Here is a 27,318-nt window from a genome sequence, read left to right as displayed (position 1 = left end):
GCAAAACGGGAAGATGGCTGTGCCGAGAGACCGAGATCAAAGCAGGGAACTATTTGAAATTCAACATTTTTATTAGCTACTATTAGAAGTATCAAGAGCTTCCCTTCATTATATACAAGGAACACTCAAGTCAGTGAAATCACTTTGACAGCACCCTTAAATAAGTTTGGCCCAGATTCATTTCATGTTACAGTTGAAACCATTTCCAAGTTATCTAGCACATGGATATACCCTCAGACACGTACTGGCACATGTCAGTTACCATTCTGCCCTGGAAGTGCATTTGTTGGCACCTCCAGAACTGAGACCAGGTCTCACCTGACCTGCAATACCATCTCCACACCTGTAAAGTCTCCACACCTGTAAGTAAAACCCAGCTGCAACGAGCAGGCTTGCTCAATTCCACATGCACATGCCCTAGGGCAAGTAATACTTTCCATCCCTGAACAAGCATAACACCCTTTGTGTTTGTATTATCAGATAGGCCAAAGCGTGTAGGATTTGTCGACTGCCTGTAAGCCTTCAGCAAGCCTGTTCTGTACAACAGTGAGAATCATCACCACACCATATGTGCAAAACCATTATTGTAGCTAGGGAGTGGAACAAATAATCAAGTGGAATTTGTTTTTGTAGGTTAATAAAGGAGCTCAGGTCAAACTTGACTGATGGAACTGCTCCAGGCAGAAAGGCATAAAGAAACAGGAAGGAAAGCTGGATATAACGACACAGAAATCAAAAGCAAAAGAAATTCTGCAAAGAGACAGCTCACCCCCTTTGAAAGAAATTTAAGAATTAAAAGGCAAAAGAATCAAAGACATTGCCGGTCACTGCCAGCCCGTGCATCTAGAGCGGTTACATTATCCCAGAGAAGTATTTTTTTGCTCAAAGAGGCATTTTTAAGAACAAGGTCATGGGAGGGCTGCATTCCCACCACCCCGCCCTGTAAGGCTGCTTCCCGGAGACGGGGCGGCCAGCCCGGCCTGCCCGGGTGCCCCCGCTCCGGGAGGAGGAGGAGGAGCCCCGCGCCGAGCCTCCTGCCCCTCCTGCCACACCAACAAAGAGGCCCCCGCCATTATCCACCGCACCTCCCCCGACCCCCGGCCTGCAGCAGCCGCGGAAGGTCACCGGGCCGGAGTGCCCCGCACCTCCGCCCGCCCCCGGGCAAGGGCACGGCCAGCCCCGGCTCCCTTCCCGCCCGTCGAAACGTAAACAAAACCGCCCGGCCCGACCCCGGGCCCCGCGGCGCGGCCGCTGTCCCGCCCGCCGCGGCACCGCGCCGCCGCCCCGCTCCCCTGCCCTCCGCCGCTCCCGAGGGCTGCGGCCCCGGCCCCGCTCACCGATCACCGCCTCCGGCCTCGGCCGCTGAGTAATGAGCCGGGCCCGGGCCGCGCACAGGCTCCGCGCTCCGCCCGCCGCGGCTGCGGCTGCGCCGCCCCTGCGCTCTCCCCGCCCCGCCCGGCTTGGCCCTGCCCCGCTCCGCCCCGGGCCCGGCCCCGCCGCCCCCTGCCCGCCCGGTCCCACCTGCCCCGGTCCCCAGCGCCCCCGGCCCGCCTGGCTCCCGCCGCGGCCCTGCGGGGCTTTGGCGCCCCGGCTGCCCCGGGCCCGCGCCGCCCTGCAGGGAACCAGCATCGCTCTGCCTCCTCCGCGCCCTTTCCCTGGAGCAGTTCCTTCCCTGGATTACGCCCAGTAGCCAGACCTCTCTTCCTGCTGGGGCTTTCATGAAATACTTGCATGCGTTGAGGCCTTTGCCCTGCGCTCGGTGCCAGTGCGCTGGCACGCTCCCCGGCAGCCCGGCACGGGTGCTGCTCGCTGCCATCGTTCACGGCCTGGCAGCTCCCGGCTTCCCGCTGCCCGCCTGGCACGGCCCTGCTTCACCTCGGAACTGGGATCTGGACTGGCGTAACCTCTTCTTCTTCTGTGTAAAGATTTTCCTCTAAACCTTTAGGGGAATTCTCTTGACTTTTTCATACCTTTGCCTTTGGTTTCTGGCACCTGACATGAGTACTCTCTGCTTAGACTTTAAATATTTTCCTTGGTAAATATTGGGAGGAGGTTTGTTTGTTTGGGGGTTTTTTGTTTATTTTTGTTTTTTTCTTCAGGAAGGTCCCTGCTTATAGACAAAAGGAGGCCACTTAGCAAGCTGCAGCAAGGCTTTGTGTATTTTTACTGAAAAAAAAAAAAGGTCCAATGAGCAGTATTTAAAAACACATACAACCTGCCAGTTAGGCACAGGGTACTGTGAAAACGGACATTTCACATTTAATTCACTGTCAAACATGTGGCCTGTGTCACATTTTTCAATATGCCAATCTATCAAGATTTTTGTTGATAACAGCTTTTATCCCTCTTTAATAAGCATAGACTTTTACATGCTAAAGGCAGTGCTTTAGAATATTCCTGTTTTGCCCACTATCTTGGTGTTAAAAGTTTCACGTCCATAATCCTGTCCATACACTACTCATATGCCCATTTTGATGACACCACTGCATGCTGCCCTTAAAATTCTCACTTAATTTAAACAATTTCTTTCCATATGTTAAAGTGGTTAGTTTACAGACTTCCATAGACAGATACACGATGCCTCCTTTATATCTACACAGAAAAAAAAAAACCCAAGAAAACAAAAACTATTGCTCAGACTCTGTACCAGTCCTCCTTAGGTGCCTCTGGGCTGTCTGCTTCTAGGACACCTCCCACATTTCCTCTGATCATTTCCATGGGACATCCCCCAAGCAGAATTAACCAGCTTTTAGCTCCAAGGCTTTTTCTTATTGCAGTGTGTTAGATCAGACCCAGACATTTCATTCCCTCCATGTTTATATATGCCAACAGCAAAGCTCAGAGACACAAGGGGCAATATGAATGCTCAAAGTACACAGCAGGCAAAACTTTATCTGGATAGGTCATATTCATCTTGGCCAGGTAATTAAAACAGCCTGCAGAGTGGGGCTGATTGGGGTCTTGGCACCTTCAGATGTTTATTTGTGTTGGCACATAGACTTCCAGTGTTAGCCTCTGGTCTCTGCAGTAAGAAACAGGTGAGGTGACATCATGTTCAGCCAGGTCAGTTATTTGCAACAATAACTGACCATGGCCTTACAGAACTGATGTTGCTCCAAATGTTTTTGGGAGCGTCATTGTTTCTGATCATCCCATCTGATGTAAAATTGCACTGAGATTTGCAAGTGAAGGACAACAGTCCTTTTAAAGTATGACGTGGTGTTTTGTTGAGGATCCAACTTTGTCACATTTCTTTTTTCCTTTAAGGTATAATCAAACTGTCCTTAAGATTTTATAGCTTACAAAGTTAATGCTTTTAGAAAGAGGCATATTTCTGAGTGACTTATTTAAACTAGTCCTTACAACCTTATATACAATCAGCATTTATTGCCATCTTGAATGTAAAGCTGATAAGCAACAGAAATAATGATGCAGAAATTATACAAAAATGTCACGTTGATGTTGTAAAGCATGATAGTAGAGGCTGGAAAATATGTAAAGGTAGTATGAAGGAAAACTCTGAAAGAAAGAGTTTAATTCCATAAATTTGTTGTTTACCAGTATATTGCTTTAAAAATAAAGATAATATGATAGATAAGCTATAAAGTTCAGTATGGAAAATTTGCAAGATATCAAAATAGTAACTTTTCAAGTAAGAATTAAAAGTTCCTTTGATTGTGTGTGTAACCAATTTTCAAAAGAAGTCCCTATATAAGAAAATGAAACTTTGAGAATGTCATTGAGCATCACTATAGTATTGTTTTCAAGCATTGCAGAAATATTTTCTTATAAACATTTTGGCTACATTATAAACTCCTCAATTAAATATGTCTGGGTGGAAACTGTTTTCTGGATTGTCCTGACTGATATCCAAGAAAATACAAAACTAAATTCCTGAAAACCATGAAAGTAAACAGGTATTTTGAAACAGGCTGCAACAAAGTCACCATTTTTCTCGGGGACCTCTCAACAGATCAGAAGAGAGAACAGTAGAGAGCAGGAGTATGAATGGATTAGGACAGGACATACAGACAGCCAGTCAGAAGATTCATATTTCTTCATAGAGAATCAGTAGCAGAAAGGGGAAAACTTTTGGAAAACAACATAAAGAGAGAAGACTGTGGAAAGAAGTGTGGCTTCCTGCAGGGGCCAGGTCTTTCCAGCAAGGACTGGCCCTGCTGAGGCCCCAGTAGGACATAAACTTGACAGGATTTTTGGTGATGGGTTTGACAAGGTGCATAGTGAGAACGGCTGAAAGGTGGTAAGGATCTCTTTGGAAAAATATTGGGAATCACCAACCTCAGAACCTGAATCTTCCTTTCCAAAATAAATATGAAATTTTATATATGAGAAGAATCTGATGAGCAGATTTGTTTAATTATAGAAACTGCAAAATTGAATTGGTGAACAATCTGGAACACGAAAATCAACCTCTGCCTACATGCAATTGTTAATCACTGTCTTACCTCCTCAGTTTCAGTGTTTATGTAGCAGTAGTCTTGAATTTGGACTGCTGCTTTAAATTAAGTAGTTGTTGAGTGTTTAATAAATATTTGGATTTAAAAAGTGTCAGTAAAATCTGAATTATGTCAAAATACTGCAAACTTTCTCATTCCCCTGCACTGGTATATGAGTAAGTTTATGAACATTAATGTGTTGGGATTCAGCAGTCATGAAATTATATCCAAAATGTAGTTTTGTCTTTTTTTAATATTTTCATTAACTTGTCAATTACCATACTTGGGGGAGTAAACAACATTTTAGCATATTGATGTTTATAAACTGCAAAGCAAAAAATTCAGAATCAAATCTTTGGAGACAAGGAAATAGATCTGAATGTCTGACACAAATTTTGATGTACAAAAATCAGAATGTCAAAAACGAGATTCTGTAAATAATGTGTACAAACATAGAAGAAGTATTCATTTTTGTTCACAAAGCATCCATAGTAAAGAACAGTGATTTATATCTGAACCAAAATGGATTAGCATAATACACAAAGTAACTCAGCTGAGTGGGACTGTAGTGAACAGACACAAGGTGGCTTAAACCACAATAGCTATTTTGCAAGTAAATGCCTGATTATGTCTATAGTCACTTTTAGACAAGCTGTAAATAGAAACAAGATAACCTAAGCATGTGCCCTTGCAGAACCACTGCTCTGCAGCCTGAGGAGGAAAGACCTTGTCCCATCAGGAGAGGTGCTGGAGCTGGGTGAGGCAGCCCTATCTGCTCCCTGAACAACCTCCAGTGCTCGTGAGAGAAGTGGTGGCAGCAGCAGATGACACTTCTGGAGGCACAGAGGCACTCGTTTGCTGACCTGGCATGTTCTCTGCAGGGCTGTGCTGCTGCCCAGGGGTGTCACTGAGACACTGCCAGGCCTTGTGCTGCCCACTGGCTGGTATCTGCTGCTGGTTTCCATGTGGGCATCTCTGCTACACCTAGGAACAGTCTGAGGGGTGTGGAGAGGCATGACAGAGCCCTGGGAGCAGCATTAAGGGACTGGAGCACAAGCGAGTTTTTTCATCTGTTCTCTCAGTCAAAGAGAAGGTGTTTGAAAGAGCTGCTACATCAAGAAGAGATCAATAGCAATTGTGGGTACTCAGGGAGCCCAGCTTTTCCAAGCTAGGGCTTGAGAAGCCACAGCCAGTATCAACATCCATATCCTCTTGTGCAAACAGATTGATAAATATTGTTTGCTGAACAAGATAGATATATGTGGAAAGGCAATACCAACTATGAGAGCTTTTAGAAAATTCCAGAAGTAATACAAATAGAAATAAATAAAGCATTTTTGGTAAGATTATCTTTCTGAAACATTTTTTCATCATTGGTTGTGGCAAAGAAGCTGCATTTTACATAAGAAAGTGAAATGGAAATTTGCTAGCAACCCCCAAGTTAATAGACCTATTACAGCCTGGAAAGGTGTACAAAAAATCATACATACTAATTGCTAATGAATACAGCTGATGTTAAAATGTTTCCTTTTACTAATGAAACAATATAATGAAAGAAACATTGTAACAGCTAGATTTTAAAAATTAATTCTGTTTTGCAAAGCACCATGAAATCAACTCCCAAGTAACAACTTGAGTGACCTGTATTCCCTCTTTAAATGGAACTAGAATCAGGCAGTAGTTGCAAAATGCAGTTATATACTTAGATTCTGACTATTAGCAAATAATGATGAAATAGAGCAAATATTTTTGTTTATTAGTAACCAAACTGAATGGAGCACTTGCTGGCTTGAGCAAATGCAAGAGGAGGCAAGCAGCCACCATGGGGCACCCTGTGACAGGTTACAGAGGGGATGGGAAGGTGGGGCCATGCTCACGGCTGACACTGAAGCTCAGACATTTCTGCACACCTAGCCAGAAATTTTGTTCTCTCACATACCACTAATGCTATTAACCCCTTCTTTGTTGTTCCTGAAAAGTTCTTCCTCAGCTGCCATAATTCCATGTACAGACAATTTGTATTAATTGTTGCACTGAGTAAATAGGCAGCAAAGTATGTGCATTCATTAGACACATTCAGCCAATTTGAAATTGTTTGTGGAGGGATGTGTAGGTAAACTGTTTGAAAACAGTGTTTATGGGGTCACATACCTCATATTTCTACACACTGACATTAACACAGCATAGGGTGCTCTTTATTTATACTACTATTCAATATAAATTTTTCATAGGCAAATTCAATAAAAGTTCTTGAGGTTTGGCATTACCTTTCTAAATTACATACTGGCATCCCTTCCTGCACCCTTATCAATGAAGACTTAGCATTTGGCTTTCTAAGAATAATTCCAGAGCAAAGAGCATTTTCAGGATTCAGTACAAGGCTGTAGGGAATTTTGTATCAGCTTTTTTTCCTTGTTATTACAAAGTGATCATAATTGGAAAATCTCGTGTACCACCCTCTCTTCATGGTTTCTGCTACATGAGATCATCCAAAGTTGACCACATTTTAGTGACCTTACACAGAATAACACCACTGATGACTGTGGTACTGAACACAGGAGATACTGAAGGTAAACTTTCACTAAAGGTCTCTCCAACCAGGATGCAGTGTTCTTCATACCTGACCTGGCCCTTCTGGTTAAAAATAAATAAAATTCCCAAGAGTGCACCAATTCTTGTCAAAGTTTTTAACTTTCAACTCCTAAATGCAAACACCCATTCTAGGTTAGATGATGTGTCATACATTATCTCTGAAAAGAACTGGAAAATTAAATTGGCCAATACCAATTATCTTACATCCTGTCTAAATGCTAGTTGAATCTAGCACTGCATATAATGATTCCAAAACCAAACTTGATAATTTCAGAAAGTAGTTTTGAAAAACAACTTTCAACAGTGAGCTAAATGGTAGGTAGAGGAGGAACATGGGCAACTTAATCTCTTTTGACTTGGTAAATCTTATGATTATACCAAAACATTTTGAAGATACTTAATAATGCATGCACAAAACCTTACTTATCATTCAGTGAACCACATTAGGCAGAATAAGGATAACTTCAATAGTAAATGATCCCCTTTGGGTGAAACTTCTTTGTGCTATTTTGGTGCCTGCACACATCTCTGCCTTATGGAATAGTACCCTGTGATAACTTATGCACACTCATTCTTGGATTTTGATCACTTCAGCTATTGTAAAGAAAAACTATTTTCACTCTCTAAGTGTTAATATGATATGCACAAGTATATGTTAATGTACACAGGTTTCATTGTAGTGAATAAAGAGCATAACATATAGAAAATCTCTATTGCAAAAGACAGAAAATATTTTTTCCCCTTACCACCAGTATCCATGTCTTTGCTGGGTAAAATGGTTTTTTTTTTCATGAAACTATGCATTGATTATATACATGGAACTCCATCCCTTATCCCAGAAACCTTTAGAACGTCAGTCTTTCTTTCCTCAGATTAATGGCTTGAGCTTACTTTTGTAATTTAGAAAGTGGTTCCATTACAGTCTGAGAGCATTTGGCATTAAATAGTAATCACTTCACAGCCTCTCTCCGTGTATCCTAGAGGGATGCATTGGAGGATGTAGCATAGGAATACTGGCCTCCCATTGAATTACTTCTGGGATCAGCAGAGCTGTAATCAGGTGTCACAAACAGGAGCTACTTGTTCAATAATGTTTTCTTACCTCACATCACATCTCAAAAGCAATGTAAGAAGCAAAAGCAAATTAAACATACTGAAGTATAAGTGGTATTTTAATTGGGTCTCATCCATTCATAGAACTTTCTAAAGATTTAGAAACTCCCAAAGGTTTGAGCCAGACTTTGCCGGCTAAGGAATTTTCTTAAGGAAAACTGGTTGCTGTCACGAGTAGCAATAAGAGTTATGCTGCCTTCCTGTACTCTTCAAACACAAACTTAGAAACAAACTCCAATACACCACTCTCGGTTTAGTGGTATTTTTAAAATTACCTAAGAAATTATTTCTTAAAGGGAAACAGGCTGTTCAGATATTGCCCTCTTGCCTTTTAATTTTTTTTTTTTAAACTGAGCTTAGGGTTACACAAATTTCCCCCAAAGACACTCCTGTGAAACACCCCTGACAGCAAAGACCAGAACGAGAGCATAGATTCACCTCCCTGTATTACTTTGCTAAGCTAAATATAGATGACTGGACCATCTGCTTAGAAACCACCATGGAAATTAAACTTTATTTGCACATCTCGTAGTCATAGGAATGAAGCATGGAAGTGCACTATCAGAAGTGTTTAGGTCCTCTTGTATGACTTAAGAAGATCCTAAACAAAAAGGGGGATTCCCTGATTTATCTGAAAGCTCAAGCTCTGACAGCTCATGCAGTGCATGATCCTGTTCCATGGGACTCCAAAGTAAAACTAGTTAAAACTTAACAGAAGCAATAGAAGTCTTTTTGTTTAACAGAAACCACAGGCATGACCTGTGGTTGTAGTTTTGACACCTTGCTTGTACCACCATCAGCTGAGAAGTAAATAGTAATCTTCACCTTTATGTAAACTTTAAGAGCTTCCCACACTTCAGCTTCTGTGGGATAAAAAGGCATTAATGTCAGAGAATAATTGGATTCTAGCCATTGCCAGTTCTCAGAAAGCTGGGAGGAACATAAGGGAGATCCTAAGCCTCCATCCAGCAGTTCCTTCACTGGGATAAATAGCCTTTCATCTTGTTAACCTTCTTTCATAGTGATCTAGTTACATAAACTTTGCTGCAGTTACATACATGTCACCTGTACACCTATCAATAGATGAACAGAAGGATTTCAACTGAAGCTCTCATGCTGTATATTTTAAGTTTATGAGTCTGAAATACTGCTTTGGTTCAAATCAGTAGGTTGTGATTGTTTAAAATGGCTGCTTTCAATGACTATTTAGAATGAAGAAAGAATTGGTGAGAATTTGATCTCACAAATCTGGAACTGCTGCTTACACCAACTGAGCTACCACAGCTTTGCAATTGCATGTTTTCATGAGAAGAATCATTGAGTCTTTTCTTAAAGCAATAGAACATAAAGGCTTTAGGAACTTTCATTAGTTAATCAAATCAGCATTTCTACCTGATTTAACAGGTCCATGTTCACACAACACATTATTTCTAACAAAATGATTCAACAAGCCACACACCCTGTTAACTCTGCAAACAGCATTATACACACACCTACTTAAAGCAAATCTGCTAGCTACAAATGCACCACTAAAAATAACTTCCTACCTCCTCCCCACTCATTACCTGGGGAAGGAGCAGTCACAACCTTCTGTGTTGCTTTTGTCCTGCTAGTGTGACTGTATCAGGCAATAAGCAAAATGCTTCCTGATCTGCGTCAATGCTCAGATTTTTTTTTCATTAATAGCCTTTTTGATGATCTGTTGGTATCTGGATCCACAAATTCAAAAAATGAAGAGCAGTATCAGTCTAATAATCACAGGAGAAGGCAACAAATAATTTCTTTTGCACAGTTGGTAACATTTATCAATAAACTTTTGGTTTCCAACTCCAGCATGTTCTGTTTGGGTCATCTCCAATGTGTGACCTTTCATTCTTTTTTTATTCCTGCCTTCAGTACTGTCAGACTTCCTGTCAGATCAGATTTATGACTTTTGGGCCAAGCCAGAATTTATAAAAAATAGTTTTAGTTTGCTGCTACAAACTAAAGGAACCAGAGAAGGATATGAAAGGATACAGAATGTACCCAGTGGGAGAATTCCGCAAAATATATGTTTTCTGTGACATTTTGGATAAGGCAATATTGCACTTCCAAGTGTCAAAAGAGAGGGATTTACAGGCATTGAGATGATGAAACCTGAATAAATTTTCTTTAAAGACAAATAAAGAAGACCATAGCTTGTATATTTTCCTCAAAAGCACACTTCAACACTCATACACTGGAAGGGTTGACCAAACTGAATGTGAAATCCAGAGTGTGGGCTAGGAACAACAGTGGCAATATTCACTGTGACTGAGAAAGAAAAACAGAAATAAGAGGCTGGTTTGTTCTTTTTTTATCCCATGTTGAACTTAAATGACTAGTTGCATGCAGTTAGGCACTGAAAGAAATCCAAGATTTTCATTTTGATATGAACAGAGAAATCTACACTACAATCATCTGTGAGATATTGCCATAAGGATTGTAGATGAAAATGCATTTGCAAATCCCATTGTTCAGGGACAAAATATAGGGAGAATGATTAAACAAATTAAGATTTGTGGACTTTTACAAAGACTAAAAAAATTAGAATTACAGAGAAACAGAACTAGGAAAAATGGAGGAATAACTAATGTGAAGAGTTTACTGAATAGGTCCAATAGAACTCACTACTGTTTTACTAAGGTTTCATTTTCCCTTCACTTTCTTACAGCCAGTTCACAGTTGTCCTGCAGCATCCCAAGAGCTCCCTCTTCCCTGCTCTGAGCATAGCTGCACCCTGCTGTAATTAACAAAAAAATTTCAGACTAGGCAATATTAAAAAATGAACAAATTTCCTTCCTTCAGTTTTTGGTTAGTTTATTTTCCTGCCAGGCAGACCCATCAAAATCTTATCTGCATTGTTTATTGAGTCTGAAGGATTTTGCTGCTCATAAAAGACACACTCACCCCTCAGACCATCAGCCTCTGCTTTGGTTGTGCTGTTGCTCCCTGGATTGGCCGGGGGCTGAAAGTGACATCAGTCTATGGGGTTTAGACCTAATGCTCCCGTGTGCGTCAGGTAATCCAATTGAGCCCTTGTAAGTTGACAGACCCAGAGATTTACACTGAGCCACTTCCTAAAAGCTGATTCTCATTACCTGGCAAGTGAACTTCCAGGGAGAAAAAAAATAAAAAAGAAAGAAAGAAAAAAAAAAAGGAAGGAGTGTAAACAGCCTTAGCAGACATGACGTTGCCCTCAACTCCAAACCAGGAGCTGCTAGGTTTGGCTTGCAAGTAAGAGAAGGAACCTCACTGTTTACTTGCTTAGCCACTTGCCAGACCACACAGTGCTTAGTTACAAGATACAAACAAAGCAATAGAAAGAAAGGAAGAAAGGGGGAAAGAAAGAGAGAAGACAGAAGGTAAGAAAAATAAAGAGAAAAATCCAAGAAACAGAAGTCCAATCAAGACCTGAATATGTTTAATGTTATATTTACAACTATTGTGGTCTAAACAATCATTATTGGACAAAAGCATAGAAGATTAGAGACTATTCTGGATGCAGCATCTGTCCAACTTGTACAGGTAGGTTCTTACGTATTTCTCTTAATCTCATTATCAATTAAATAAGTATTAAATCACTCATCTTCTTGGCTTTGTACAGCAGTATCTAATATTTACCTTGTTGTTTGGGTTTTTTACATTAAATCTCATTTCATTTCTCTTAAATCATTAGCTAATTCTGATTAGTAGGCTACTTGTTTGTATGAGAAAAGACCACATAGAGCTGACTGGATTGTCTTCCAGAATGTCAGTGCTCAGTCCCTCTTGGCTTCTTTGGGAGCTAGAAACATTCGCCTACAATAGAATTGCACTGTTAAAAAATCAGGGTACCTCAGCATAGTCTTGCTTCCTGTTGCAGCAAAGAAGTAGAAGGCACTAAAGTGTTCCTGCTCTTGTGGCAGGCTTAAGTCTTTGTTTGTATAACACAGCTGACATGATTCTGGAAAACATGTTTAAGTGCATTATTTTTTCATGGATTTGTACTATTATTTTGGAAAGAGCACTGAACTCCAAACAGCAGGAAGATTACCAGTGATTACAACCTGTGACTAAAGACTCTTAACTAAGAAACTGCTTTCCTAATTTCTCCTCCACTGTTCTTCAATGTTTTTAGCAAGTCCCTATATTCTAGTTTGCAGTTTCTAAAATTAAAGCAACCTCATTTTCTGGAAGTTTCTCATAGGCTTCATTACTGATCTAGAAATTTATAGAGGTAGATGCCAGAGGAATACAAATACTGATAATTTACTATTTACATGTAAAGTGTATTATTAATGATGGGAAAACACATCATCTTCAATGATGTGGTAAAGAGACTGACTCTTTCTCAAGTAAAAGAACTAGTCAACATCAGAATTAAGATCAGAAGCTTTGAATATCTCTCTTCTGCAAGCAAAGGTGTAACTGTGGCACTGTCAGAACTCAAGAACTAGCTTTAACAATAAGCAAACCACAGCAGCATTGACTACAGTAGGATTAGATGTGAGAAGCTATGGAGAGACTTTGGGAAGACTGGACAATACAATCCAAAATCTTAGCTCTTCATCTTTCATTTAGGACATTTTTCTTTAGTACCTGAAGAAGCTGGGGTACAGCCTGCTCAAGTTCTTTTACCTGTGTTGTGGTGCTACCTATTAACCTCAGCATCAGCATATCATTTGACCCTTCATTCCCTGTCCCTATGTCTGGCACAAGGCTGCCTCATTTCAGAGAATTACATAATGCCTTAAAAAGGACATAAATCAATTAATTTTAAAGAGAAACATTACCATGGTGCTTGAGTTCTACTGCCCTACTATTTCTGGCACTGCAGCAGCAGAGAGCTTTGAAGTTTCAATCTCTGAAGTGCTAGAACGATGTAGATAATGTATTAGATTTAATTCCGGGCCACCAGTCCAGTCAACTCTCATGTAGAATGAGCTTTTATGAAAGGTGCATGAAAAAAGCAAAGCAAAGTAGCACTAGCTACTTCAGAGGCAGTAGCTGTCCATCATAGACAGATATTCTGTGAGGTCCTTGGCACTTGGCATCAGCCAGGGCAGAGGAGAAATGGCATACAAACTTAGCAAGAATGAACATAGTACAACTTTCTTTTGATTGCAGTTATCCAGTGATATCTTTGTTAAGCACTTCTATTGAAAGAATATCTACTTGCAAACTGACTGCAGACAGTGCAATATTTTCCTATGAAATTCACTGGTAGGTTCCTTTTGAAGTAGAGAGGAAAGAGAAATTTGACCCTGTAAGTCTGATTTTGTAGGATGCTGGGTTTTTCTGAATTTTCTTTTGGTATCAATAACATTTTGTGTCTTTAAGGAACAATGTCCATACATCTTGTAATAAAGTCAAACTTTTAGCACCCTTACCACCCAGCTCATTAAATTCCCTACACAGAGGTACACACCTACACTATTCAGGATCTAAATTTCAACTCTCTCCTTCAAAGTTTGGAGACTGGTCCACCTCATGTGAAGTTTATGATTTCCTAGAAAAGAAATTCATCTCTCTGTAGCAGTGAAATTTTATCCCCCTTCAGTGCTGAACAGCTTGCAATAGTCTGGTTAATTGTCCTATTTATTTAAGTACATGTTTCTAGAAAGGAAATAAAATAATTTACAATAGAGAGTGAAAAAATACCATATAATGAAGGCTTCACTTCAGCTATAATTCCTGGGACATAATCTTTCCAAAGCAAGTTCATGCTTTAGCAACAAGGCAACTCCCTTATTGACTTGTCATTATTTGCAGATTTGGCTCTGCCTGTACTTTATTTGAACAGAAGTTTTAAACAGCATTTTAAGTGTTTATTCCAATTATAAACCCACACATTTCCAGCCCATATTTCAGAGAATTAAATTTCATATTTAATGAGATTCATCTCTCTGGTATGAGGAATATTTGTTCTTTCCAAAATTATAATAAGTTTACAGTGAGTTAGAGTATAAAATTTGTATATGGAATATATGTGAATAAATGCAGTTATAATGTAAATTAATTTTAAAGTATAATTTTCAAAAGATGTACTCTTTTCAGTCTTTTCAAACTTGCACATAGTTAAAATTTGTTCTAATAGGATGGACAAGCAGTAGGTTGTTCTTAAGGAATAAGAATATATTCAGCTTTTTATCCAGTTACTAAGCTTAGGTATCCAGAAAAAAACCATAATATCATGAATGATAGCATGTATTCACAACCCCTTAAACATATATAAAAGGGTTACTGGATTTTGCCCAATATGTATTATACACAGAAGAGGCTCAGAGTTTAATATAGACATTTAAGAAAGTTTAAAGCACACAAGTGGGCACCTTCTGTCCCCAAAGTATTTCCCTTTTCATTTCTCTAAAATATGCATAACTTTATGGTTGAGATACTTAAGATACATTATTTTCAATACAGTTTTTTCTCTATTTCCCCTAAAATCATCAGTAACAATTTGGTGATAGCAACTACCAATTGAATTACCTTAATTCAATTTGAACTATATTTAAATATATTTTAAGAATTTACTTGGGTTTGCAATTTTACATGCTCTAGATGAATATTGACTGTAAAGCAAATATATTTAGTTGTCATTTCTTAGTAAAATATTTCTATACTATATTTTTATAACTTTGATTTTTCTTATGGAAGAATACTGTTCTTCAAGAACAGAATACAACCTGAAGTATTAAATCAGAACAATCATCAACCTAATAGATGTAATCAGACCCTATTCAAAGCTCACAGTTATAGGCTGATGTGATCATCTTCTTTCCTCTTGCATGTTACAGTTTTGTGGGTTGTTATGAATCAGATGACAAACAAAAAAGATTTAGAGTTGTCACTTGCAGCTTGGTCACAGCTTTCATTGATTCTTCAGGATCTTCTAACTACCTAGTTCTAAATATTTTGGAGACCAACATCTCTCGAAGTCTCAATACAGTATTCGAATTTACAGGATTTAGGTTAGGTTTTTTTAGTGTTTAGGGCTTTTTTAGGAAGCAAAACATGAAGCCCTGAGCAACAAAGAATTGTGATCCTCATGTGAAAACTCTTCATTTAAGAATATTTCAGGGTAGACCCTGCAGTGCAGCAAAATTGTTTCACTGATCCCAAACTGTCTGTGGAGACCCAGGCTCAGATTAATACATATGTGTTTTTGAATAATCTTGTGCCTTCATAAAAAGCAAGTCATATCTTCCCATTCTAATTCAGAAATTATTATCTATATCAAACATTTAATCTGTATGCACGCTAGGATAATCTTAAATTTCAAAATGGTCTCTACATTCATTTTTATACCTATATGATTTTTAAGAGCACAAAGGAAATCAGTTGAGTATCTTCCTGGAGATACCTCCTACTGAATGCAGGTTCATGCCAAATGCTGTTCCTGCCATGATGACTCAGAGGAGTCAGAGGCAGAGTGATTGATACATAATTATTTTTCTATTGGTGACCACAGAAAAGACTCAGGACAGGTTGTTCATAAATTCTGTGAATTTACTTTGAAATTAACACAGATTATGTCAAAAGTATAGCTCAATCCCATTTTTATCCTATTTTTAATCTCCTAATTTTGTATTCCAAATTTGATTTATTATGCAGCCAGTCTTGAGATAGGCTGCAATAACTTTTCCTAATGTATTAGGAATACTTGATATTAAACAATTATTTTTCTTGCCTTAGTGAGATACTATTTGTGTTTTGATTTACATCTACTCCTCCATGCAATTTCAGCCCCTTTTGATGAAGTTTCTGAACTTTTGTGTCATAAAGATATAAAGATACAAATTTATCCCTGCTCTTAAATATAAGGCACTTCAAAGCAACATGTTACAGTCAGTTATTAATCTTTGATGGGGAGAATCACAGAGAAAAAACAAGAGATAGGATAGCCAGACTGATTTTATCTTGGTGGAGGTCCTCACCTGGGTATGGTCAGAAATTACATTATGGTCAGAAGTTACATTAATTACATTGATACATAATTAACCCACTGTCCAGCACTCTGGTCAAGTAAAAGGATGCTGACTAAAAACACTTTTTCCTTGTAACTTTTCATTTTAAAATATCTTTCAGAATCAGTAAGTCTGTCTTGTTCATCTGTCTCTATGGAACCCTTTTCAGTATTTATTATCCCTCCAACACCCTAGAAAAATGTCACTTCAAGTTTCCATATTTCCTGGTCTTGAAAGCAGATTGCTTGAAGTCTTGCTGATCAGCACCTGAGGTCCTGTGGCTAATTCCCTTCTTTCAGAAAGTTTGCTTTTCCCCCACTGCATCTTGCTGCCACTAATACAAGAAATTCTGCCTTTTGCTATTCTGAGGATTGAGTTCCCTTGGGTTTGGCCTTTTTTTTAGGTGCTTCTAGACTATCAGGTAGCACCTGAGACCTAAAAGAGACTGCTAACATAGCTAAGAAATTGAAGTACAACAGGTGAAAGGGATAGAAGGGTAAGGAAAATACTATGTCTAGAGAAAGATGGCTAAAGACCATCTCTTTATAGACTTGTGTGTAGTTTATCAGTGTGTCCTTCAATGCCAACTAGAAGAAGCAATTCTATGTCTCTAAAGTTGCCCTTGAAAATGACTGATGGATCCTCAGGCATTGCAGGTAAATTAAGCACAATCTGCATTAGCCAGCTCCATGTGTACTCAAGTGTAGTGGGCTCATGCCAGCTTCCACAGACTGTAATGAGCAGGGAACTTTTCTGGATACAGTGGTGCAAATGGAAGAAATTACACTCCAAGTTCCTCTCACTTTTCTGTCAGCACACACCTAAACTCCTTTAGTGAGGTTAGTGGCCAATGCTAGCAACCTCTCAGGTCTTTCAGAGCACCTACTTCAGTGCCCCCTCTCTGGCTCACTCTTATCAAAATCAATCAGTCACCTCTAATAGAGGGGCTGTGATGGGCATATATGTCCAAATCATAAATAGGCCTTCCCAGAGAGAATTGTTTAAAAAATTTACATTTTTTACATCTTCCAGCAGATTAAGAGTTGGTTAAGTTTACAGATAGGTATTTTGTAATATATACACACAGAGCAATGAAGCAGAACTGGAAGATCAGTCACAGGAAAGACAAGACCTCTGCATAAACAGCTTCCAGGCAGTAAAAATTGAAAGGCCTTTCTGATTTGACAGAGGCCCTTCCAGTTCACAGAATGCTTGATTCCTACCAAGGTTAATCCTTTGTTGTTGTTGAAATTGCTGTTGCTGTCTTTATACACAAACTATTTTGCCATAGTTCTCATTCCCAGTTGTTCTTCAGGATGTCCAGGTGGGACAAATCTGTTCTTGCTTCCTGCCTTTACAAGTAGACCAGAAACAAACTTGACTCCATATTTTCAAAAACTAAATGTGATTTCTCCTTCCTCATCATTTTCTTCACTGGTGTGTCCTGTGATCTCCCTTCATCTTTTTTCACCGTCATCCAGATAATGGATTAACATTCATGCCACAAAACTTATTGTATATATGAACCTACTCCCCAGTAAATTCCCTCTGATAAGTGGGAATGAAGTTAGAAATCCAGCTGTCATGTAGTTAGAAATCCAGCTGATCCATTCCTCTTGAGGATATTTAATGCACTTGACTGTGCTTGATAAGGGAAGGTCAGTTGTCCTACAAAAGTAATACTTTTTAGCTCTTTTGCTTTCTTTACACAGTAAACAAAGCAGCAAAAGTGAAGATGAAGATTAATCAAAGCCAAGTTGCTCCTTTACATTTTACTAAATAAGACTGCCAAATCCAATAAAGTGACCTTGGCATATGAATTTACTGATGCACAATTGTTGCTAAGTGTCAAATTCAGGTGTAAAGCAGTAGATAATTTGCTTTCATGATGAATTCAATTTATTTCATTGACTCCAGTTTACAATGGATGAAAACTTGCACATATGATAAAACAAAAGGCACCAAAATTGAATTATTAAAAAAAAAAAGTGATAAATAGGTAGATGTTGCTGGCAAAATAATGGGTTAGCCTCACCCCAATGCAACCTTTCATATCTATGCAAAAAGAGTTGGGTAAATCTATTAACTTTAGAGAGGCCACGTAATGAATAAATGTGTTGCAAAGATTAGAACAAGGAGGATATTTTAGGCTAATTTGGATGGTACTATCTTCTTCCATAGACATCAGCAAAATCAGCCTTTGACCTCACAACACGAATTGGCACTGGAAGCTCTTTGCTACTTTTTCCAGTCACAAAAACATTAACCTCTATGGCCTGGCCAAACTCCAAAGTGAGTGATTACATTCTGCTGCTCTAATTTTCCCCTGCAGGCTCAAACAGATCCAGCATAATTTCCTGATATGTAGTGTTACTGAAAAAAAAAACCCTTTTTGCAAAGTTGCTGTCAATTTTTCCTTCTTGCCTCCTCATTTGTATGCCTTGTCTTATGAGTTGTAGGTTGTTTGAAGGTCAAAATTGTTTGGTTCTGGATCACAGATTTTACTAAACTGAGGGACCAGTGCTACAATGATAACAATATCTTTCCATCACTTTTACTCTCTTATAATACACATAGTGTAGTCTGGCTATAGTTTTTTCCCCAAGCACTCACGCAGTCAGACTTTTGTTAAATATCATATCATGTTGGTCTCAAAAATCAGAAGTCAAAATCACAGCCTAAAGATACAGGGCATTCTGAGTGTGTTTAAAAATCAGTTGCCAATTTGATTGTAAAGTAACACATTGCTTAACTCCACATTGTTTTAAAGCAGTAATTTGTTAAAGAAATTATTATTTGCATGGCCATATAATCTAATATTTTTTTAAGAAGTTTGGATATAATTGATAGCAGAATTCATTTAATTAATATTTAGTATTGATCTGAGACATTACTTTTACTCTTAGAAAAAAAAACCATTCACTACAAAAGTTAAGCATCTCTGGTAAAACTGCTGATTTCATTTTGGTTCTATAAAGCTGTAACACCTGCACTTTGGGTAGTTTCTTATTGAGTAACAGGCTAGTTAGAAATATCAGCACTGAGATCACTTGGTATAAGCACTTCTATCTAAAACAGAGGATGCAATGCTTCTCCCCCCAGCACAGTCTCAAATAAAACAGCACTCAGTACAATCTGGTGGATTACCTGCATGGAGAAGCCACACAGATTCTGCTCTGGGAATGTGAATTTATTGCTTAGTCCCAGTACCACAGGGTTAAGTGAAATGCTATCACAGTAATTTATTATTAAGAGAAACGGTGATGGCTTAGATTAAGAAGATTTGTCTGTCTCTTCTAATTAAGGTTAGGTTTGTAAGAAGCTTTACTGCCCTTTGAAGCTACAGAGACTAAAATTAGAACTCTGGTTCCATTTAAAATGTCACTAGGTTGGTCTATAATCCTGTGGTGGTTGCAACAAGAGATCATTCTTTCTATGTTGTGATTCCTTGTTTGCGAGCTAGTGAGCCAGGACAAGACCCCATGAAGCAAAGTCTATTAATCAGCAACATGCTGTTCCTACAGGACACTGTGATGCTCTTCCAGTAACCCCTTGAAGAGTCCATACTGAACAGGAATTTGGCAAAGCAATCAGCTGTAAGACACAAGTTCTATTGCCAGCACAGAGCAAATGGTGGCAGTGAGTGGGCTGTGAACAGAGAGTGAAGAAGTTTGAGGGGGCAAGATCTGCGCTAAGGCTGTGAGTGAACTCATTTTACAGTGGTGTTTACAATCCTATATGTGACAACAGCATCCCAGGCTATAGCATCCCAGCTATCCCAGGCTGTCCTCCCTTGCTGGTCTACAGACAATGTCAAAACTCAGATCAGTAAATGCATCACTTCTTATTATCTTATTATTCCTCTATTTACACAGCATCAAATGAACCTGTGGGGCTGTTACAGGAGAGTAATAGCAAAAGCTGTTCAAAAATTTTTAGGAAATTTGAAGCTTGGATTCAGTTTTCCTTAGTGATGTGTAGACCTAGAGCAGCTCTGACTAGATTAGTAAAATACAGAAATGTAAACCTCATTAGATGGAAAGGTCAGGTGCATTTGAGAAGAGCAAAGCCTTCTTTGAGAATATTTATCACGACAAAACATTTGAAGGAAAAGCAGCTATGGTGCTTCAAGTCACAACTCAGTTTCTGGTTGGCTGGGATTATAAAAATACTCTTCCAGTAGGTAGGACATGAAATTATTATTCACTACAAAGTGCCATTCTCTAAATGATCTGTGTTTCAACTAAGACAAAACAGCATGAGTGTGTGGATCTACATTCTTCTGCTAGGTCTTATGTACCTGTCAGATAGGACAGTGCTGGGAGCCACTAAATTGCTCTTCAGTAGTTCAAAAAGAGAATAATATTTTAATTTGGTTTAGTGAAACAAAACAAGTTTATATGTATATTGGAAAGGCTGAACTGCAAGCACTGAGTCTCAGATATGTGAGCAAGAAAATCTCTCATCAATTAATACAGTAAGAATCTACCAGCTTTTACTGATTAATCTGCTGAGCAATTAATGAAATTTAATTGCTCTGTTGCAATGTTAATAAACGTTTCATGTTACAGGGCATATCTTTTGCATTGTATTCTTTTCTTCTTAGATAAACTCTGTCATGTTTATATAGATAGGAACATCCAATTAAGCAGCAAAATCAATCACCTGTCATTCAAATAACCACTCACAAAATCTGCAGCACATATTCATGAAGGACCTGCTGAGTAAAAACAATTTGCTCTCCACAGAATCTTATTACTGATTTCAGATGAGGAGTAAAAGGGCTCAGAAAGATTACAGGAAGTCACTTAGTTCAGTCCCCTTTATTTACTCAGATTAAGACAGGGGTAAACAATACCTACCTATTCTGAACAAATAAAGCAGGGTGGTTCACAAAGTATTTCTTATTGTGAGAGAAAGGTACAGCTATAATCAGTAGGGCTGGTCTTGAGCAGTTCAGTCTATTTTACTGTGTCCAAAATCCATATCTACTGCAGCAGGCATGAGCAGCCCCTGCGTGACACTGGCCGAGGTCCTGTGGGCAAAAGGAAGCCCACTGGAGGAAGAAGAAGTATGGGCACTCCTGTACCTGTCCACAATGCAGCTTCTGGAGGATCTTCACAAAGGTGACGTGAAAAGCATATTTTTAAAAGTTACTGTTAGAAATTCATTTGTGAGTTATTTTAATTCTTTTGAGTTTGTTTGTTTGTTTGTTTGTTTGTTTGTTTGTGGGGGTGAGGTGGAGACAAAAAAACTAATGGCACTAACAGCATATTGCTAATAGAAGTGAGAAATCTTTCAGTGCTGCTGGGATTATGTGCAGATTGCTCTGCCTACATAGAAGGTCTTCACGCAGTTTTGGCTTTTTTTTCCAAATTAAATATCAAGTACTAATTGATCTAAGAACAATTATATGCAGACAGAAGTGTCTTTCCTGAAGTCTGAATAAGATGCACCCAGAGAAAGTGCAGTGCCAGCTAGGCTCACGTCCTTCATGGACTGATACAGGGGACAGGCAAATCCACATGGCTCTGCATTCAGCCAGTAAGAGATTCTATCCTTGATGATAATAATGTGACTTATCATTATGATGTTTGCTTGCCAAGCAGACCAGCTTGAGAGAGCACAGAGCACAACTGAGCAACAACAAGAGAGCACAGCTGAGCAACCTGTCATGTTTTGAGAACTGTTTATGTGAATGGGTATTCCTTTTGAGGGAAGAATAGATGAGATGTGTTCTTACCTCATAAGCATGTAGAATCAAAATACAAAATACAGAAAACAAGTGATGTGTAATTTCTACTACAGCTGGAGGAGTGAAAATTCATTACCAACTAGTTTTTAATGGGCTGGAACACTATAGCAGGTTGACTATACAATCAGTTCTCTATTAACTGGTGTAACAAGGGGATAGAATAGCCCAGGAAATACAAGCACCAGAAATGTGCACAGAAGTGAAGCACAGAAATACCCACCTGGATAGGATCAGCATAGGTCCATCTACTGACTCTGTGCCAGACACTAAGCTGGCACTATGCTCTTGTGATTGCTGACTTAACAAAAGAATTTATTTTTTTTAAAGAGATAATCAGCCTATGTTCCCTATGCTACACCAGATAAATTTAGGGTATCAGAACCTGAAAACTAAACCAAGAAGCAGGGATGTACAACCTAGGTGGGCTGCAGGCCCAGTGTGTAAGGCTGCTAAAACTTGTCTTTAGAGAGCTGAGGTCCAGAAGTGATGCCAACCTGGAGTCATTCTGAAGCTGAATCCACAGTGCTCCAGTTACTTTGAGCACAGGGAAGGTTGCCTGCCAGTGCATAGCATCATCCCAGTTGAGTTCTCTGACTCCACATCTCTCAATTGCAGCTATATTGTTTCTGTAATCAGCCTCTTTTCAAGGCTAATGCTGCCACATTTGCTGTGCTGTGCCTGATGCAATAAATCATGCCAGATCTCATGATGATCAGCACCATTTGGTACAGAATATTCCCAGTGTGCTGGGGCACTGCCAGGTCAGGCAGGAATGGCACTGGTTGGCTGGCCAGCACTACAGAAGGCCAGGTATTCTCCACTAGGATGAAGTACAAGCTGGCTGGCTGTTCCTAAAAAAGACAAGTTTCCCAGCATGTGCGACTTGTGTTTGCATACAACACTACAGAAAACATGGAAGGAGCAAAAGACAACACTAGCTGAAGGTAACCATGATCAGAGAGCCCAGTGATCACCAGGCAAGGCCACAGTGACAAGGCAAGTCTGAGGTCAGGCTGGGAAGTCAGTCTGGGTCAGGACCAATAAGGTCCCCAATCAGACAAGTCATTCTGGGTACATCTCCAGTGATGAGTTTGGTTATACAGGTGAGATGCCAGAAATATGATTTTCTGAGTGCAGTGAATAAAACACTAAGATCTCCATTTTATCAACTTCAACATTTTTCAGACCCTGCCATCTGTGTGATTTGCCCATGGTCAGTACTACTGTCTGCTGAAGGAAATTTGTTTTTCCAAAACAATGCATCTCAGACAGAAGCTGCCCCTTTCAGTCCACCAGAATTGCTCCACCGCCCAAGTAAAAACCAGCACTTTGGACTAACAAAGGTGAGGTATATTGCAAAGTGCATCTTGACAGCACCTCATGAAGACAAGCTTGTGGGTTTTAATGCAACATACCAGGCACCTACTGTCACATCCCATTTCTAATAACACTAATCAAATTAGGTTATAGTTAGAAAGATGTTACATGTATCTTGCAGCTTATTGTTGGATTAGCATGCATGTCAACATCAAAATCAATTTTGAACATCAGTCCCACAGGCCTGGAGAAATGTATTATTTGTAAAGGCCCACAGAAAGGAAATGGTGAAATGGTGTTCAAGCAGGCATGGTAATTGTAATCCCAGAAGCAGCAGGACTGCAGTATCTGTACAATCAGAGGGTGGAAGCAGTCCTAGGAAGTCAGAAATATGTTCAGCTTTGTTAACAATTTATTTTTCTTCTCTCTGACAAATGAGTCTCTCTGGAAAGACAGTAAGATAAAACCTTCAGGCACCTTAAAGTTTTAAATACCACTCAGACCACATACTCCCCTCAGGCAGAACACAGTATTTTCAGATTCCCACATAACTGACCACTTAGACACTGGGCAGAAAAATGAATCTGTGGAATAGGCAGCCTTATTCCAGTAATTATTTTCCTGCATATAACAGCTAGCCAGTCCCACAGGTAGGGGAGAATTTTAATCAGCAATAGGAGAGCTTCACAATTAAGAAAGGAGTTCAAATTTCTTTCCCTGTTCCTGGCATCTTTGAACACAGGGCAGCCTGGCTCAGCCCCTCAAGCTGAACAGTACTAATTATGCCATGATGATTTTTTTGCCTTTTCTTTTACATACTTTTTATATAACTTTTATGTATCCTCAGTATTCTTAGCATGCATACTTGTAATTCCTTAAGTTTGATAACTTAGCATAGCCTTAGTATTTTGTTAAGCTAGGAGACCAAACATCCTAAAAGCCTCATAGTAGGAGGCTGGAAAACCCTATGCTATCTTGAGAAACCAACGTCCTGTCTAGAACATAGCCTGTAAACTGGAGATTTGGCCCATCCAGGGGGAATTCATTGAATGGGGAAATAACACACCATTCATCCAGGCATCCCATTGGGGCACCCTTGTTAAATATGCAAATTTGTAAGGTCTATAAATTGCATACACGATCTGTCATGTGTGTGCACTGCAACACATCCCACCTTGGTGAAACAGTGCAACATAAGGATCCTTATTAAAATACCAAGGTAAAAACCCTTTTACCCTTTACTGTGTCTGGCTCTCAGTTTTTTAAGACCAGGAAAAAGCAATACTAATTGCATGCAACCTAGTTCATAAGCTAAGAGTCACTATTTTACTTTTAGATACATTTAGTCTAGTTTAAAAAAATAATCTGATGTTTCATATATGATTCATATATGATTTTTCATATATGATTCTGTGGCTTCTACCATTTTGTGACCAAAGACATAAAAATATGATGTGTCTAGCATGAGGCTTTCCTGTACTGATTTCCTGTATTGATTTCACACACGGTTTTCTTTTCTGTTTTGACAGATGCTGGTGTATTCCTTAGGAATGACCCTCTATTGGTCAGCAGATTACCAGGTTCCTCCAAACCAGGCCAGTAACACAAACATTTTTGTTTTCTTTTATTCTGGTAGGTTCAAAGAATGAGAAGCATAGTCTGAAGTATCACTAACAGGGGCTTTGTATTTTGGACCACTAGGAAAGAATATGTAAAGGTCTAAGTTTCACCAAAAATACCAGTTCACATAAATCAGGAAATTTAGTTGGAGCTCATCTTTCCTTTCCTTTTTTTTTCCCTACTCTATTTCTTCAAAGACTAGAATTTTTCTTATTTGGATAAACTGTATCGTGATTTTAAGAGTGAAGATTATTTATTCCAAGACAATTAGGAAAAATTGTCTTAGAATAAACAATTGTTCCCACTACCCAGGGAAATGGTAGAATCTCATCCTGGAGGTATTTAAAAGGTGATTACTGGTGGCACTTAGGGACATGATTTAGAGGTGGACTTGCCAGTGTCAGGTTCATGATTGCACTCAATGATATTAAAGGTCTTCTTCAGCCTAAATTATTCTATGATTCTATTATTCCAAGATAGACAGGACTCAAAGAAAACCATCCTGTAGGCATGATTGTGGTGCTGTGCACATTTATGTGCTTTTTCAAAAATGGGATGGAAGAATAAAACTAAATAACTCCCCTTATTTCTGAGCAAATTCTATCAGTATCTCTGCTAGCTGAAATTATAAGTTTCTTACTTACCTAGAATCCTTTCCAAGACTTGTAACATATTTTGCTTCATTTCTATATTGATGCTTTTGGTTTCTTGTTCTCAATTTGGAGAGCACAGGTTTCTAGTAGATTTAACCTCTCTTTTACATTCTAAGAGAAAAAGCTTTATAAGCTAAATGGCCTTAAAATATAAGTATCTGGTTTCTATGACAACAGTTGTGGCTGGTAAAACTCCTCACCTTTTTGAAGCTAATGCTACCACATACCTTACTTCCATGAATCTTTGATTCACAGTCTAATTAACAAAGCTCTGGAGCAAACTGAACTGTCTGTCACCAAGAAGCCCCTAATTGGGCCTGCAATCATTCTTGGAGATGTCAGTTCCCTCCAAGGCTATCCTGGATCCCAATAAAGGTTCATTCCGTGCCGTTATGCTGCTTGTCTGGAATTCTCCCAAAGTCTAAAGGAATTCAGTGCATGTTTCTCACCCAGAGTGAAAGGCTTACAGAAATTCCTGATCCCAGTTTGCATAGGATTTCAGTCCCCTGGGAGATGTCATTTAACAGTAATTCTGTTTTGACTCAGTCCCTCCAGCTGAGTGACCAACTACATGCACTCTTGCTGACACTGTGTGAAGATCTGCCACACAGAAGACTTTCTCCTGAATCCATTCTGGAAGCATGTGAAGCACATCAGAAGGAATCTTCTTCCTTACCAGCAAAGTTCTACATAAAGAGAATGGTTCAGTTTGCAGTGGGAAGTGTCAGTGAGGTAAGTACTGCTCCCATACTCCAGTCATCTCCTTTTCGGCAGTGAGAGAGGTGCTCAGAAACACGGGAGACAGGTGAGTGATTGCCAAAATTAATGTTTGCATGGATTAAGGAAGCGAGATTTGGTTCTAAACTTTAGGCAGGAAATTGTGTGTGCATGTGTACAAGCAAATAAAGCAATGAAGCCATCTCATACATCACTTCTACACTCCTGGGAAGTGACTGAGCTTTTGTACTTACAGTATCTTAATTTCTTTATGTAGTACTGAAGCAATCATAATCTTCACAGAGATCTCATATTGGCCAAAGTAAAGGGCTTTACACAACAGTAAAAATTTCTCCATTGCCATTCTTGTTCCCAACTTACTTTATGAAATTCAAAGAAATCTCATTTACATCATATTGGGAAATTGTTGTAAAGGTCATTGTCCTTGAATGGAACTGAATATTTGCTGTGCAATCAAGCCTGACCACATAAGGTCTTAAAAAAATGAGCACACACGTTTGTTCAAAATTTGAAGTATCAGAAGCCATTTTTGTTGACAAGCTCAATGACGATGGAAGAAAACACATCAGAATTTTTTTGTTTTCAATCAATATTCATAAAGATTCTGAGAATAATTTTTCCCTTGCACTCCTTCTTACTCTCTTTGCTACTGTAACAGAGGGTGTCCCCTCTTAAACTTAGCTAGCATGAGAGCATGGAACCAACATACTCAGTTCCACTTTGTGTAAATCTGAGAAAATGAAGTTGCTTATACAAAGCAGATCAGCAGCCTCTGACAGCCAGGGGGCAAGGATCACTTCACTATGAGAGTCTGAAGTTCACATATCATATAACACTGACTTTGAGTATTGCTGCCTTCTAGACGGAGCAGGTGGTCACTGAAGACAGCACAGCCTCTCAGCTGAACAGAAGTCACGTGATAAGGAAAAGACTGCATGAAAAAATATCGGACACCTCAACACTGGCATCCCAGATGGATTTTCACCAAGGTAAAGAAAGATTTATAACCTAAACTCTCTAATACAGACAGCCTTTTCTGTGTCTTTCCCAAAGTAGATGGATTGTTTAATTTCATGCTGTAGTGATTACATGTAGTGTTGGATAGG

At 39.2% G+C, this 27,318-nt stretch overlaps 2 protein-coding genes across 7 annotated transcripts in view; one reads left to right on the top strand and one right to left on the bottom strand.

Moving 5' to 3' along the window:
• The window catches only part of MAPK8 (mitogen-activated protein kinase 8), a 175,108-nt gene that overhangs the window by 37,370 nt on the left and 110,420 nt on the right, over positions 1 to 27,318 (bottom strand). For 3 of the 6 annotated variants that reach the window (XM_064430753.1, XM_064430759.1, XM_064430752.1), the window contains exon 1: positions 1,338 to 1,450. The exons of 1 other annotated variant lie outside the window; for it this stretch is intronic. The gene's annotated coding sequence lies outside the window, so the exon portion shown is untranslated. Of the gene's footprint in view, positions 1 to 769; positions 791 to 1,145; positions 1,168 to 1,337; positions 1,451 to 27,318 lie in introns of those variants that run through there. 2 more of the 6 variants (XM_064430756.1, XM_064430757.1) reach the window with 2 other exon arrangements.
• FRMPD2 (FERM and PDZ domain containing 2) overlaps positions 26,029 to 27,318 on the top strand; it is a 54,851-nt gene continuing 53,561 nt past the window's right edge. Inside the window, exons 1-2 of the mRNA XM_064430737.1 lie at positions 26,029 to 26,206; positions 27,075 to 27,201. Of these exons, the coding sequence (XP_064286807.1) occupies positions 26,174 to 26,206; positions 27,075 to 27,201 (160 nt within the window). The 5' untranslated portion in view covers positions 26,029 to 26,173. The remainder of the gene's footprint in view (positions 26,207 to 27,074; positions 27,202 to 27,318) is intronic.

This window comes from Passer domesticus, chromosome 8 (genome assembly GCF_036417665.1).
Source record: "Passer domesticus isolate bPasDom1 chromosome 8, bPasDom1.hap1, whole genome shotgun sequence".
Taxonomy (NCBI): Eukaryota; Metazoa; Chordata; class Aves; order Passeriformes; family Passeridae; genus Passer; species Passer domesticus.
Note: the sequence above shows the minus strand (reverse complement) of the source record. Positions and strands in the feature narration are given on the sequence as shown.